The following is a 15,002-nucleotide window of genomic DNA, read 5'->3' on the forward strand; positions in this document are numbered from 1 at the left end:
ACACTTAGACGTCAATTAATATATATATATATATATATATATATATATATATATATATATATATATATATATATATATATATATATATATGGTGATGATCTAGAGAGAACCAAGAGAACCCAAAGAACTCATTTACGCGGAGGGGTATTTTTGACATTTGACCATTAAATTCCCCAGTTATTTACGTATCAATCATGCCCTATATTCAATTTTCTCAACACAAATTATAACCAAAAATCACGAAAACACCAACTAAAATAATGAAGATGATGAAGAAATTACTCGTGCCATAAATTCAATTCGCGTATGAGTTATTCAATTCGCGAATTTGAATTTAATCGATTCGTTTGTGAAACCTGTGTTCATCATTCCAATGATGTTAAAGATGATTCTAATGATGTTGAAGCTTCTTTTCACTATAAAGATGATTCACAAGGTAAATTAGCCTAAATTCACTTAATTAATTGATACACATTCATATTCACCTAGTAAATTCACCTAAAAATGTCCATCTAGTGAGTTCACATTCATCTATTATCTATGATGTTTGTTGAACTTTCTAAAAACTTTCAGTCAGTTTAGTAGTAGTATATATATATTGCACTCAAAAATACTTTAATTGTTTGAATAAAGTATTTTTGATAATTAGTCTGTGAAATGATTGAGATTTAATCTGTGTACATAGGTTGATTGAAATTAACCTAATTGAGATTGATAATTAGTCTGTGAACAGATTGAGATTGACATTTAGTGTGTGCGTAGATTGATATGTATATGAACAAACTTCGCCTAAATTCACCTAATTGATTAATACACATTCATATTCACCTAGTGAATTCACCTAAATGTTCATCTAGTGAATTCACCTTCATCTATCATATATGATGTTTGTTGAACTTGCTAATAACTCTTAGTCTGTTTAGTAGCAGAAGATGATTTCTTATGTACTTTAACTTTTTCAAGGTAAACTGATAAGTCAAATTGTATAATATTTGACTATTGTGTTTTGAATACCTGCTGGAAATAATTTTATGTTATGAGCCTCATGTTTCCTATTATTGTTGTGATATCTGCAGTAAAATTTTGACTATTTTGAGTCAAAGTGAAAAGTCAAAATGGGTGAGAATTACCACTGAGGATGAGTATTTTTGTTTTTCAAAGTAATGGGTGACTAAGAATGAGGTTTGGACATTCTGGATTGGAAGTTGGTGCAAAATGATTGGTCATATTTCTTATGCTCATGTTTTGAGTTTTAAGTACATTTTTTTGGCAAAAAGGTAATTTGGATGTTAAGTTTGATATCACTACAATTTTCTCTTATGTTCTATTCATAAAATGTTAGTTTCTGTTTGTTTGTTTATCTATTGAAGGCTTGGTGAAAAATATCATCACGAAGATCTAAATAAACTTTCATATTTTCAATCTTAGTGCTATGCAATAGGGTGGAGGGAAAACTTTAAGTAAGGCCATTGTAGCATCTGTAGTGTCATTGTATAAAATAAGTTTTCAGTTTGCACTAGTTTGATGTGAACCGAGTCTTGAAGTACCACTACAAGTTAAGAATGAATGTGTGTGCTTTGTAGTTGTCTCTACTGCTAGAGTTTGATTCTCTGTTGTTCTATTGGTTGTCTTTATCTCCTAAACTCTTTAATTAGTCAGTTCAATCTATACATTTAACCTTATCCATTAAATGCTTGATACATGTCTGGTTATAATCATATTTAAATCTATTTATAACTGATATTAGCTATTTTGTTCTGAAAAATATAACTTTGTTTTAATGGTAATATAAAGTAGTCCTAAATATTATTGCATTCATACATACATATTATTTTTAGGGACGATGCTAGGAAACTAGCATGACTACTTATCACATACCTAATTTTATGAACATGGAATTTCTTGTAAAACTGGCAAAACTCATGCTATGTGTTGCACAGATTTGTTTGAAGTTGTCGATCGAAGAGCAAAGCTTGTAGTTGGAGATGAGCAACAAATTCACAGTCACCAGGTTAGTAACATTTTATGAATAGAACATATGAAAGTTTATTAAATATGTGATAATTGTTCACTTTGACCCCTTTGACCCGTTTGGTCCCTTTGGTGTCAATTTGGGCATTTGATGATTTCGACACGTCACTTGTGTCACTTTAAGTAAATTTAAAAGATTTATTGTTTTGAAAATAAGTTGTGGGCTTGTTTTGATTAAGGTAGGAGATTATGACGTAATTGGGTCATGCGTGATTTTAAGAAATGGAAGCCACTAACACATCTAACATGTCATTTTAGACTTGTAACATGATCTTGGCATGCCCAGGAGGTGTGGTTGGGAATTCGAGTTTTCAATGGAAAATTTTACTAATTTAGTAAAAGTGTCAAAAATTACTTTCGGACCTACTTTGCGGGCTCGTAAGTTAAAAATGATTAGGTTTTGGCAAAAACTAATAATTGGGACAGAAAGTAGACCCGACGAGCTTCAAAATGGTATAGCATATGTATAGGTTTGTCGAGTCTAAAGTGGTTTAAAACAAGTATAAAAATGAGGCGTTGCTGCTGATCTTGTGTGTTAACAGCAGCAGCAGGTCAGCACAACAGTTGCAGTATTTTGTTTTGGGTGGCTGTTTTCGTAAGGTCATTACTTTCAAACCGTAACTCCGTGTTTGACGATTAAACTATCTATAGAAAGGTGGAATAGTCTACTTATCAATGGTCATGGCCTAAGAGATTATATCTGATTTCGTGGGACCCAAAGGTTAGTCTAAAAGTGTTTATTCACAAAAAAAAAATTGTGTCAAATATTTGGGCGTTACAATTAGTTATAGTGATATGTAAATGTAAAAATGTTTGGGATAAAAATAACAATCTGATGAATGTTTAAATATTCTTTATCTTGTAATAATGGTGCATTGCAGTCTTTTGCTTGCTTTAATTTATGTTATGTTTTTTCCTTAGCTAGGTTCATGGTCTTTTTACGTATAACGGTTATAATGTGGTTTGTAGACTTGACCTTATCATTTTGAATCAAAGTGTGAACTTTGAATGCTTGAAGTTATAACGGTGAGATGACTAGAATGTCAAATTTTTATTGTTGCACATATTGACACTCGGTCTGGGCACAGATTGATACTCAGTCTGGGAACAGATTGATGCTCGGTCTGGGCGCAGATTGACACTCAGTCTGGGCGCAGATTGACACTCAGTCTGGGCACAGATTGACACTCAGACTGGGCACAGATTGACACTCGGTCTGGGACAGATTGACACTCGGTCTGGGCGCAGATTGACACTCGGTCTGGGCGCATATTGACACTCGATCTGATCCAGAATTTTTCATCTGCAAGTACGAAAGTACCGCGTATGGTGAACAGGTTAGCAGTGGACAGTGAGGCAAAATAGACTATAGAGAGTTTACAGAATGAATTACAGAAAACAAAAGAGAAATTACAAGCTGTCAAGTAGTTAAAATAGCAGGTATTCTTGCTACAGTTTTAAGAAATTACATGTTTCGTGTATGATCCCTTTCTATCATTTTAAAAATTTTCAGATAACATTGTATGCACGAAATAATGTTGATTCTAGTTAATAAGTTGAACCACGTAAATAGTCATGTTCTTCAGAACTCAAGTTTTTAACTAACACGATAGCATCTTATACGTCGAAATCTAACCCTTAAAATTGACTCATATGTTTAGGTGATGCAGGGACATCGGTAGACTCGTATGTATCTGGAAAAATAGTTCAATTAAAAGAGCAAATCATCGCCCTTGAGAAACGTGAGGAAAGGTAAGTGACATATTAATTTTGTTGATGTATGAAACTTTTTTCTTTTTCAAAATTTTAACTGAGGATGTTGCATGATACATGTATAAAACTGATAGAATCTCAGTTTTCCGAAGGGCATGTTGTGAACTATTCGGTTACAAGGTATAAGTGGTATTGCATTTTTATCTTTGGTCCGTATGGGAGTCTTTCTTGATTTGCATACTTTTGTTTGATGAAGATCGTTTTAAATTCTTGCTACGTTTATATTGATGTACAGATTGTTATGGATGATCAACAACGATCAGATGGGATCCATGTGACACAATTTACCCTTAAATCAATATACGCACAAAGTGATGATGAAAAACTTCAATTTGAATATGAATCAGGAAACAAAAAATACTGGTAAGATGGCAACAGCACTCGTCTATTATTAAATTTGATTAGTTAAAAAAATTTGTATCGCATTTTTCAGCCAATTTTTTCTATAATGTTTCAGGCAAATAACTACACACAGCAACGTGACGTATCCCAACAAGTACAACCTCTAGTTTTCTGTCATGAACTGTGCTGAAATTTTTTACCTTTATTAAGTTGAACATATTTCGCATTCTCGAGATGCATGTGATCCAAGTCTATTCTGAAAGAATATACTATTTCACTTTAGTCGTACCACTCTTCTGGAATGGTGAAGCTACTTCATTGAATCAATTAAATTTTTTATCGCGGTTTATATTGTTGCAACTCACAAGATGAGTGGAAAACTACGGATGTTTCAATTTAGACACATTTACTTATCTATGTGTTGGTTTTACGTGTGTTTTATGTCAAATAAGCCAATTAAATTTCATCTAGTAAATTCACCTTAATCTATTTACATCTATTTTCAAGAAGCTTACAGTTGGAAATGTATCATTTGAAGACTGTGATCTGTTTACATGGTCAAAACTATTGATGTTTGTAAGTTATAATTACAGTTAGATGCTAGTTAATGTGCTTGATTTAGTTACATAACTTTTGCAGGTGGCTTCTGGAAAAGCGTATATGTATTACTCTGAAAAATTTTGAGAGCAGAAAGGAGTTGATAATAATTAAATTGAAGACTGTTGCGATAAAGTCTTTTGATTATTATTTGAAGTAGGAAGCCAATAATCTGTTTTGAGACGAGCCCACCCTAGAAAAAGCAGCAAAATTAAATCAAAATTAGAATCAGGAAAGACAAATTGGTACAACAAATTCGTTCTTCAAAGGTAGTTTTGGTCAATGCCCTTCAGCAAAAACATCTAATTTGAGATAATTCATGTTTTGGCTACTCAGGTTCAAATGCACGTAACAGGTATGAATCAAATCTATACTTTACTTTTTTATCATCCGATAATATGGCTAATTTGTTAGTAGATAGAATTTAAAACTAGCAAATAACTCTAGATAATTGTACCACAGAGAAAAAAAAACATAAAGAAGTGGACTTTCATTATATCATTACTTGTATTATCACTGAATATCAGAATAATTATCAATTAACAGTATTAGTACTTAAAACCATTTGTCTGTGCAGATTGATAGTCAGTCTGTGTGCAGATTGACACTCAGTCTGTGTACAGATTGACACTCAGGTTGTGCTCAGATTGACACTCAGTCTATGCTCAGATTGACACTCAAGTCTGTGCTCAGATTGACACTGGGTCTGTGCTCAGATTGACACTGGGTCTGTGCTCAGATTGACACTCGGTCTGTGCACAGATTGACACTCGGTCTGTGCTCAGATTGACGCTGAGTCTGTGCTCAGATTGACACTCGGTCTGTGCTCAGATTGACACTCGGTCTGTGCACAGATTGACGCTCGGTCTGTGCTCAGATTGACACTCGGTCTGTGCACAGATTGACACTCGGTCTGTGCTCAGATTGACACTCGTCTGTGCTCAGATTGACATGCAGTCTGTGCTCAGATTGACACTCAGTCTGTGCACAGATTGACATTCAATCTGTGCGCAGATTGACACTCAGACTGTTATTTGATGCAATTCATACTGTTATTGGTTATCCGATCAATCAAAAAGCGCTTGTAGCTGGAAAGGAGAAATTATTTTACAAAGAGTATACATCATTGACATTAAATGTGGCAAAACGGGTGGGCTTTATAACATGTCAAAATTGCCACCTAATTATTAATTTCTTTATCACAACATTGTAAGTTGTTGTTGCCACCTAGTAACCAAACCGGGTGGGCTTGGTAACATTGTAAGTTTCCTTTGGGTTGTAATCGTTTTGAGGTATCATCCTTTCGATGAGTGCCCTCGAGTTGATATAAAGCTTCAGTTTTTTTTTTTTTTGTTTTTTGCAATAAAGAAAAATTTGTTGCTTATGTTTGGTTTTTCATTTCAGAATCTTTTCAAGCTGCTACTCGTGAACTTCAAGTTGATGAATGTAGGTTTTGTAACCTTTTGTTGTTAAACAACATTTGTTTTTGTCAAAGATGTTTAAATATATGGTCAGATAATATATAAAACATTTGGGTCTTGTTGTACTGTATGAGAACTATATTATTATTACAAGTCAAGTGGTTAATTATTTTATATTGAATTATATAGATGTTAATCGAAGATGAACCTGAAAAGTACCCGTCACAGCTTTTTGACTACATTAAGGCTGGGGTTGAACCAGATAGCCTCGAAGAGCTTTACAAAAAGGTTCATGCTGCAATTCGTGCTGACCCTAACCCTAAAAAACCAGAGAAGATGGCACCAAAAGAACACAAGAAGTAATATTATATTAATTCCGTTTGGGTTGTTTTTGTGTAATACATTTGCAAAAATTGAAAATGTTGGTTTTTTTTTTGTAATCTTATGTTTGTGTGCTTGTTATATAGGTATAACCTCAAGACGCTAACTTATGATGAAAGGAAGCGAAAGCTTATTGAGAGGTTGAATGCATTAAGCGCTGCTGCGGGAGACAATGATGATGATGATTCAGACGAAGATGACGAGTGAGCGAAGATAGATGTTTTTGTTTTTGTAATGTTTAGATTCGAAAGACTTGAAGTTTGTTTTATTTTGTTTAGAAGAATTTGATGCTAGAACTATCTTTATCATCTCGATGAATGCTAAATGTGATGTTTGGAACTTGATTTTGTTTACTTTTGATATGGTGTTAGCTTTTGTTGAAAACTTGAAATATGGTCCTCTTCATTTTTTTACCCATGAATTACCAAATGTGCTTCTATAGTACTTGGAACTTGTTAGTGGTTGTTTATATTATAACTTGCCGTTAACAAAAGGAACCGAGTTAAATAATCGATAAGAATCAAACACATTAATGAACTCCATTTTTTAAGCATATAATCAGTAGTAAATAAGTAGGTTTTTGATGGTTTGGGTGGTGATGTCCCTAAAAGCGTTATAAAGTTGAATTGGATTTTGAAGGTTTAGTCGAGGTCAATGTTAATATGAGCACCTAATCTTAATTTCTGAAGTAGAAGAGTGATGGTTTGTAACTTATACTTTCTGACATATTAAACAAAAAACCTCATATTCATAAAAGTAAACATGCTAACAAGGAATGCCTATATGCTTATATCTAAATAAAAGCATGCCAGAGTTTACCCATTTGACTCATTATAGATATAACATTACCTGAATCAACTCAATGAGAATTACCTCTACAGCATGATAAAATATAAGTTCAAACTAATATACCTCGTTTTAGACATAAGAACATGATATGTTACCATACTAACATTTTGAATAGAGGATAACAAGCCATCATATAACGTCTATGTAGCAAGAATCTACAGAATTTCATAATTCAACTAAATTTTAACGAGTGTGGCAATTTTGACCCATTTGTGATTGGGTCAGTTTGGTTTGTGTTGTAACTTTAGCATATTGAGTGAGTTTGATAGAAAAAATAATTTGAATAAATCTAGTTAAAAATTCCCTCATTAGTTTTGTAATAATGTAGTCTTTTTCTTTAGAATAATTTTTTATGAAAAGGTTTTCAGTTTTTACTTCAAAAAGTGTGTTTCACAGTCCAACCAAAACATAAAGATGGTTACTTGTTTTAGGTGAAGATGGTAGATGCATCCCTCAAATTCAAGCATGAAACATCGTTAATCGGATCGGATTTACTTCAATAACATGACAGGAACCTTCGATATCAATCGAATCGGATTTACATTCAACAAACTCAGAATCACATCAAAATCAGATCGGGTTAATGCTTACGTGAAAACACAATTTTTTTGGCCTTCGGATCATTACAGAATGATATGGAGAAAAGTAAAATTACATAAATATTCACAATCATCTAGTGAGTGCTTATGCAAATTTTCAGCTCTTAATTCACTGATTTGATCACGAATTTGAAGGTCAAAATTCGTAGCAAAAAGTCAACCGATGGTTTATTGATCAAATTCGAAAGCTGTGTGTTGATTCATGTTATAAATTCGATTTTCGAGTGCTAGATGCAACATTTTAAGCAAGTTTTGTGTTGATATCATCATCAAAAACACGTTCAATTTCTGAATCAAATTCATGTTCATCACACCTGACCGCACCTGACCGCGTATTTCTTTCAAATTGGTCGCGCTTTTATGTTTTCCTTTGGTTCTACGGGTTCTCTCCTATCAAAAGTTCTCTCCGGATCCTTTCAATATATATATATATATATATATGTATATATATATATATGGGCACTATCAATGGCTAAGCTTAAAATGAGTACAAACTGAATAAGCAAATTCTGACCACTAACTACCAAAAAACTAAAAATAACATGGAGGGGTAAAAGGGTAAATTACAAATTCATTAATTAAAAACACGGAAGACGATTCTGATGAACTCTGAACGATGCTAATTACAGTATTTCTTTTACATCCAACAAGTTTCTACCTTCTGTAATCGCTCAATCAATTAATCGAATCACTGCAATCATGGCGACTCCTGATGTCTTCTTGCACGACGAACACGATCTATTTCACGGTACCTATATTTGCCCTAATTTATGCTTTTTGTTATTGAATTGATCTATGTTGATAAGCTCGAAACCCTCGGTGGTTAAATTTGAATGATTTAAAGCAAAAGGAATTAGAGAAAATGTATTGGTGATGAAAAGTTGTTTTGATGCATCTCAAATTAAGGATCTGAAATGAAGCAACAATTGATGAAATTGGAACTCCATTTTGTGAATGATGATAACTATGCAGATCACTGGTGGTGCAAGGTTAATGTCAATCTCAGGTTTAAGTCTATTAATATTGTCAATTCTGTTAACAGTGGATTTGGTTCAGATTAATTAATGAGTTTTAGAATGATAATTTAGAAGAATGATACAAATCAGTGCCCTGTATTGTGGATTCGATTCAGGTTCATGAGGTGTGGAATGATAAAGCATTAACTTGCATTCTCTTAGGTGGGCTTCAATCCACAACCTTCAAGTATTTTTTCCTAGTACACCTCTTATGAGAACTATTTACCAATATCAACAAGCCCTGGCTCAAGCTCTCGTTACTTCCTGTAAGTATTTCAATTTTTTAATACGTTTAATGTAATTTTACAATGTATGTTTCTATATGAATACTTTTAATCTAACTACGTTTTTATGCACACCAACTGTTTGTGGTTTTGTCTGTGAGAGTTATATAATGGACTACTGATGTACATGTAGTAATTTAGAAAGTTTATATGTATGTATATAATTTTCGGCTGTAACAATTCTTATATAGATTTTTTTTTCTTCAGTATGTTATATGTGTTCACTAGTTTAGATAAAGTTTGGTTTAGTTGTATAGATCTTGGTATGAGTAAGTTACTAGAAAGAAGGTATATACCTGCACTGCCATACCTTGTTGGTTGTAATGAATGCTATCTAAATGAATATTATATATTATATTATATAGAGTTAAAAGGAAGAAGGTAGCTGTTGTTATTTATATATAATTTAGTTTTCTAACAAAGAGAGAACATACATATGTGTATTGTCAGGCGTTCTGATATAAATTTAATAAGCTCAATGTATATGGTTTTGTCTAGGGTTATGTTTTCATATGGGTGGCTTTTGCGTAGGTGTATCTCCTAATCTATATTTTTATAAGCAAAAAACATTTGAAATCATTCAAAAATCGGTGATGAATGATAAAATTAATCATTCATTACCAATTTTTTAACGATTTTGTTATAAAAAATCTGTTATATTTCCGCTTTCTTCTATTTTCATATTAAAATACCCTAAAATGATATTTTGTTCATTTGTTTTTTTAAATTATGATTATCCCGTTTGTACCCTTTTTACTTATCAATGAATCTCGCCCATGTAGTCAAAAAGTGGCCATTATTTTTTTTTTACTTTGACTTCTAACTTTACTTCCATGCTTATGAGGCTTGTTTACTAATGGCCATATTTCTTCTTCATAACATTTTGATAATGGTTTTGTTGAATGATTTAATGAATGATAATGGTTTGATGAATGATAACTCTTCATCATCAACTCAGATAAACAGTTTTTCTACAAAAGATAGGTGCTACTGATTTCTAGATGGACTACAATTTTGTGTTTTTTTGTTAGTTTTGATACTCGTTAATTAGGAGACTACAATTTTGGCACCTAAGCATATCACTGTTTCAGTAATACGAGAGTCTTTGAACTTTAAGGTACGAAGAAATCTAAATCTGATGGTGGCTATTCAGGTGATGAAAATTTGTCTAAAAAGGATATTCCCCTAAAACAATCAATTGATCAAATCAATACTTCTCATGGAAAGGGTTCTATCATGTTTCTTGGTCAGTGTGCATTTCCTAGACAAGTTCCGGTTTTATCTACCGGATCTTTTTCGTTAGATAGCGCACTGGCAATTGGTGGATTTCCAAAGGTATTTGTGTCATGTTAACTGTATTTTTTGTATTATATGATGCTTAACATCTCTTCTCTATTGCCTTTAAAGCTTTAATCTACATATGCAGGTACGTGTAGTGGAGATATATGGTCCATAAGCTTTTGGAAAGACAACTCTTGCACTGCATGTAATTGCAGAAGCTCAGAAGCAAGGAGGTTAATTTCTTAATTTTTAATTAAGTTATATATGATGTCATCACAATTTATTGTCATAAGAAAACAACTGAGAGATGAATGACGGTTGAGACTAAGGGTGTGTTTGCTTGCATTTGAATGAGACCATTCATCACTGAATGCTGAATCGGTCAGCATTCAGAGTGTTTGTTTTGGATCACTGAATGAAGGGTAGTGCTGAATCAGGCTCTGAACCGTTCAAATTCTATAACCTCTCTGTACCATTCCGTTGCTAGATATTCCCCCAATACCCTTTTATTTCTCATTGTCTCCTCACCTCTACACTGAATTCATAAAGTTTTTGAGTTAATGAATGGATAGTCATCATAACACATGCGTAGTCATCGAAATTTTTATTAGAGTTGGTGTACTTCCATCATAATATATGCTATGTCTAATGTTGAAGGTGTGTTTGTGACTTTTCCTTATATTTAACTATTTTCATTTTTTTTATACATTTGTGGTTCTTTATTCTGACTATATTTCTGTATGCATGGTGTTTCAATTATTGACCCTTTTAGGACTCGATCCAGCAATAGAAGTTCTTATTTTCACTTGGAAAGTTCAATAATATTTACGACTAAGAATGAAGGTATGTTCTACGTTGTGGTCTAAGGAAGTTCTTACCACTATCAGTATGTATATATTGGGTGTTTGTTCCTATTGTTGGTTAAATGAGATTTTGTGGACTGTTTTTGTTACCTTTAGTTGTCTGCACATAATACAATTTGCTTATATACACATATGTATGTATTGTATATCCTGAATACACTTATGTACACTTTTGTATCATATAGCCTGAATAGAAAATAAAATTTACACACTCTTCGTTATCTATGTACCAATTAAAATCTTATTTGCAATTGGGACTTAGTTTGTTAAGCCTTTTTAATAGTTTTGTTAGCTGGTAAGTTTTGATTATTTAATTAAAAGAAGTAGTTTCAAGCAGTTTTGAGATCTATGGTAATAAATTGGCCTGGATATTGTTTGTTGCATGTCATGTTTGATAGCTATGGGCACTCTGGTAAGTCAAATGTGGGAAACTCATAATGATGTTTATACAAACTACAAGCAGAACCAGTTCAGTCAAATTCGGATTGTAATGCAGAGGCTACAACCTTTAGAATTGAATAACTAGCGCTATGAAAAAAACAAGCACCTATGTTGTATAATTGTATAATAACATTAGACTGCTTTCCCCTGCGGGCCGAACCTATGCTCGTTATAACTATAAAGAGCAATTGAACAACTCAGGCTAATTCTCATTTTTTTACTTTGGCTAAAGATATTATAAGGAAATTTATATGATATCTGTAAGGAATTATATAGTGCATTCATGAATTGAATAATGGAAACAAACATGATAACGACTTTATGATTTTTTATTTTTTTTGGAAAAGTAACGACTTTATGATTAAGAAGTGAGACTTTAATATATGATGCATTATGCAAGACTAAAATAGTTGAAAAACACTACTAATAGACTTTGATTAAGGATAAAAAAAAATACTAATAAGTATATGCAATAGGGGGTTATAGTTTATTAATGCTTATAACTCAAATAACTAAGAAAATTCGTTCAAAAAGGGAGTGTGACCAAAGGGTGCGTCTTCTGCGCACTTCACCCGGTACCAGATCTCGCGCTCAGTGGATTTGATTACTCGAGGTTTTACCCTCTATGAGAGAGTCAATGTACTCGTTTATAAGAGGTTTTCCTTGCTTACCCAAAAAAAATACCATTCATTTGAAATTTTTATCATTCATTTGAAATTTTTTTATCATTCATTTGAAATTTTTATCATTCATTTAAAATTTTTATCCTTCATTTGAAATTTTTTATCATTCATTTGTAATTTTTAAAAAATACCAAATGATTGATAAAATATAAACGAATAATGATAAAAGAGCGTGATTAATGAAAAAAAATTAATGAATGATAAAAAAATATCCGATGAATGATCAAAATACCCGATGAATGATAAAAGTATTCGATGAATGATAAACGAAGAATGAAAAAAGAACGTGATGAATGATAAAAGATACCCGATGAATGATAAAAATATCCGATGAATGATAAAAATATCTGATGAATGATAAAAATAACCGATGAATGATAAGCAATGAATAATGAAACAACCTGATGAATGATAAAAAAGTACCCAATAAATTATAAAAATACTTGCTAAATGATAAAAATACCAAATGAATAATAAAAGTAGCTGATGAATGGTAACGAAGAATGATAAAAGAACGTGATGAATGATAATCGATGAATGATAAAAATATCCAATGAATGATACATAACTACTGATGCTAATATTAAGAGGTTTCGTTACATAGCATGACATGTTTCAACAGTTTTCAAAATTACATGCCCATTGTCTACTTTAACTAACATTTCTGAAGGTTCTCATGATTCCCGTGTCATACGGAGATCGTATAGTCAGAGTGTACATCAGCAACTTATAACTGAAGTCACATGCATCACCTAAACTTTTAGCTGCACTTGATGAAAATCAGCATCGCCACCTTTATAACCAAAGCAACACATACACCATTTTACAGTCTGAACAATATCTCCAACCACATAAAATGTACACAAATTTGTCCAAGTATATGCTACTTTTTAGCAATATAAACAATAAGTTTTATAAACAGAAACTTACTGCCCAATAATGTTTATTTGTAATGTCCCATCCACCTCGATACCGTTTAAAATGGTTGAGAACGTCGGGCCTTTTTGTAGTAACATTATAATTTTCCATATAATTAAAGGTGTAAATTGCCTCTTCAATTTTCTGGGCCCGGGCATACTTTCTCATAATTATACAAAAAGTCTCCATATTAAGCAAGTTTCTGCTTCTCATTGTGTTTATAAGATCCCACATGATTTCATACTGCCTAATTTTGGCTAAAGACTCGATCATGATATGATAAGCTCGAATACTGTGCTCGCAATGACGTTGTTTCCCGGCCCAATCAAAGAATTGATACACGAGCATACCTGCATTCCCGAATCTTTTGAGGACTTCTTCAATTGATTCGGGTGTAGGTCTTAAATCACTTTGGTCAAGTGCAGTTGCAACCCCAAGCTTTGGGCAAGACATTAGAATTTTGCATATTTGTTTTGTTGGATCGAGTATATCGTGCTTTGTTTCACTCGAGCAGTACATTCGGGTAGAAATGGCATTTCTGTAACTTGATTAAGTTGAACAGGTAAGCGATTTGATCATATTGTAAAGTATCACCTGGAAATGTTGAAGGATAAAAACATATAATATAATTCTAGTAAGATTACATAAGTATAAAAATGGGTAATAATGAAAAATGAACTTAATGAATTATCAAATCTCTATCTTCTAAGTTCTAAGCATTTAAATTAAACAAATTTTCTGAATATAAACGATAACGCAGTGCCTAAAGATCATCATTTCACCTTCCTATATAAGTAATAATTATAACTGTAATTATGAGTGAGGCATTTCATAGAACAGCTTTCATGCATTTATCATGTTATCATTTCTAAGCAATCAGACTTCACATTTAACATTACAAAATTGAATCTCAATGTTATGAAATATGAGCAACACCAACTTAAATTCAAAACCGTTTACCTGAGTGAGTGCAGGCTACGAAAATTGAGCCGCGATGCGATGGCTATTGCGCCTAATTTAACGGGAATGCTTCAATACCATCAAAAAAGTGGATGTGGAATTGAAATTTTCGAATTTTATATAACGAGGGATGAAAAGAGGCGAGTGTAAAGATACTTATAAGAATTAATCCATCGACATACGTCAAATTTAGAACGTTTTGTATTTCAGATTTACAATATGTGATGATTCTTCAAAGAATAACGAAAATGCTGCATCCAAACCATGATTTTGAAGATATTTGCGGTTCAATTTTGGATTAAAAACTCTAATTGTTATGTAGAAATTAGAATAGAGGATTTGAATCGGAGAAGAAACTAGATCTTGCTTATACCCCTCCGATGTGTGTTTGGATATTCAAAGTCAGGTGTATGTTTCGCTGGTTACCAGATTGAGAAGTTGTTTCAGCACTTTTATTAAATGACCATTATAGCCCTCCGCTTTTTTTCATATAAAATTAGACTTTTATTAAAATTGATGACATGTGTGGCTCATATTTACTTATTCAGTTTGTACCCCATTTA

At 32.5% G+C, this 15,002-nt stretch overlaps 2 protein-coding genes across 16 annotated transcripts; both read left to right on the forward strand.

Annotated features, from left to right (window-relative positions):
• Window positions 1–253: 253 nt before the first annotated feature.
• Window positions 254–6,936, forward strand: LOC139897527 (large ribosomal subunit protein uL18-like). Of its 10 annotated transcripts, XM_071880224.1 has the most exons (13): window positions 254–436; window positions 1,077–1,277; window positions 1,941–2,011; window positions 2,574–3,057; window positions 3,342–3,471; window positions 3,693–3,783; window positions 3,879–3,924; window positions 4,040–4,167; window positions 4,262–4,300; window positions 4,786–5,098; window positions 6,148–6,189; window positions 6,354–6,523; window positions 6,632–6,936. In XM_071880224.1, exons 11-13 carry the CDS (start codon window positions 6,184–6,186, stop codon window positions 6,750–6,752), a joined length of 297 nt encoding a protein of 98 aa, XP_071736325.1. In that variant the 5' UTR covers window positions 254–436; window positions 1,077–1,277; window positions 1,941–2,011; window positions 2,574–3,057; window positions 3,342–3,471; window positions 3,693–3,783; window positions 3,879–3,924; window positions 4,040–4,167; window positions 4,262–4,300; window positions 4,786–5,098; window positions 6,148–6,183; the 3' UTR covers window positions 6,753–6,936. The 10 variants fall into 10 exon arrangements, 8 of the variants coding, with proteins under 8 accessions (XP_071736325.1, XP_071736327.1, XP_071736323.1 ...); XM_071880226.1 differs by having other exon boundaries at window positions 2,574–3,471; window positions 3,887–3,924; XM_071880222.1 differs by lacking the exon at window positions 2,574–3,057 and having other exon boundaries at window positions 3,120–3,471.
• A 1,672-nt stretch (window positions 6,937–8,608) lies between these two features.
• LOC139897529 (DNA repair protein recA homolog 3, mitochondrial-like) lies at window positions 8,609–12,042 on the forward strand. 6 transcript variants are annotated; one of them, XR_011776634.1, is made up of 7 exons: window positions 8,620–8,741; window positions 8,900–8,999; window positions 9,172–9,275; window positions 10,411–10,628; window positions 10,720–10,807; window positions 11,347–11,417; window positions 11,836–12,042. XR_011776634.1 is itself a non-coding variant. In XM_071880228.1 (5 exons), the coding sequence occupies exons 1-5, from the start codon at window positions 8,693–8,695 to the stop codon at window positions 10,747–10,749; spliced, it is 501 nt and encodes a 166-aa protein (XP_071736329.1). In that variant the 5' UTR covers window positions 8,620–8,692; the 3' UTR covers window positions 10,750–11,334. The 6 variants fall into 6 exon arrangements, 1 of the variants encoding a protein (XP_071736329.1); XR_011776636.1 differs by lacking the exon at window positions 11,836–12,042 and having other exon boundaries at window positions 8,609–8,741; window positions 8,838–8,999; window positions 10,720–11,231; window positions 11,347–11,620; XR_011776632.1 differs by lacking the exon at window positions 11,836–12,042 and having other exon boundaries at window positions 10,720–11,231; window positions 11,347–11,620.
• The last annotated feature ends 2,960 nt before the right edge of the window (window positions 12,043–15,002 follow it).

This window comes from Rutidosis leptorrhynchoides, chromosome 3 (assembly GCF_046630445.1).
Source record: "Rutidosis leptorrhynchoides isolate AG116_Rl617_1_P2 chromosome 3, CSIRO_AGI_Rlap_v1, whole genome shotgun sequence".
In the NCBI taxonomy this organism is placed as follows: Eukaryota; Viridiplantae; Streptophyta; class Magnoliopsida; order Asterales; family Asteraceae; genus Rutidosis; species Rutidosis leptorrhynchoides.

What these genes read in the sequence shown, in the direction of transcription:
- LOC139897527 (XM_071880226.1), top strand. An exon ending in GCACCAAAAGAACACAAGAA is followed by an intron (nt 6,524 to 6,631) that starts GTAATATTATAT and finishes CTTGTTATATAG; the next exon opens with GTATAACCTCAAGACGCTAA.
- LOC139897529 (XM_071880228.1), top strand. Translation starts at nt 8,693, where the DNA reads ATGGCGACTCCTGATGTCTTCTTGCACGACGAACACGATCTATTTCAC. An exon ending in TCAAGCTCTCGTTACTTCCT is followed by an intron (nt 9,276 to 10,410) that starts GTAAGTATTTCA and finishes TTGAACTTTAAG; the next exon opens with GTACGAAGAAATCTAAATCT. An exon ending in CAATTGGTGGATTTCCAAAG is followed by an intron (nt 10,629 to 10,719) that starts GTATTTGTGTCA and finishes CTACATATGCAG; the next exon opens with GTACGTGTAGTGGAGATATA.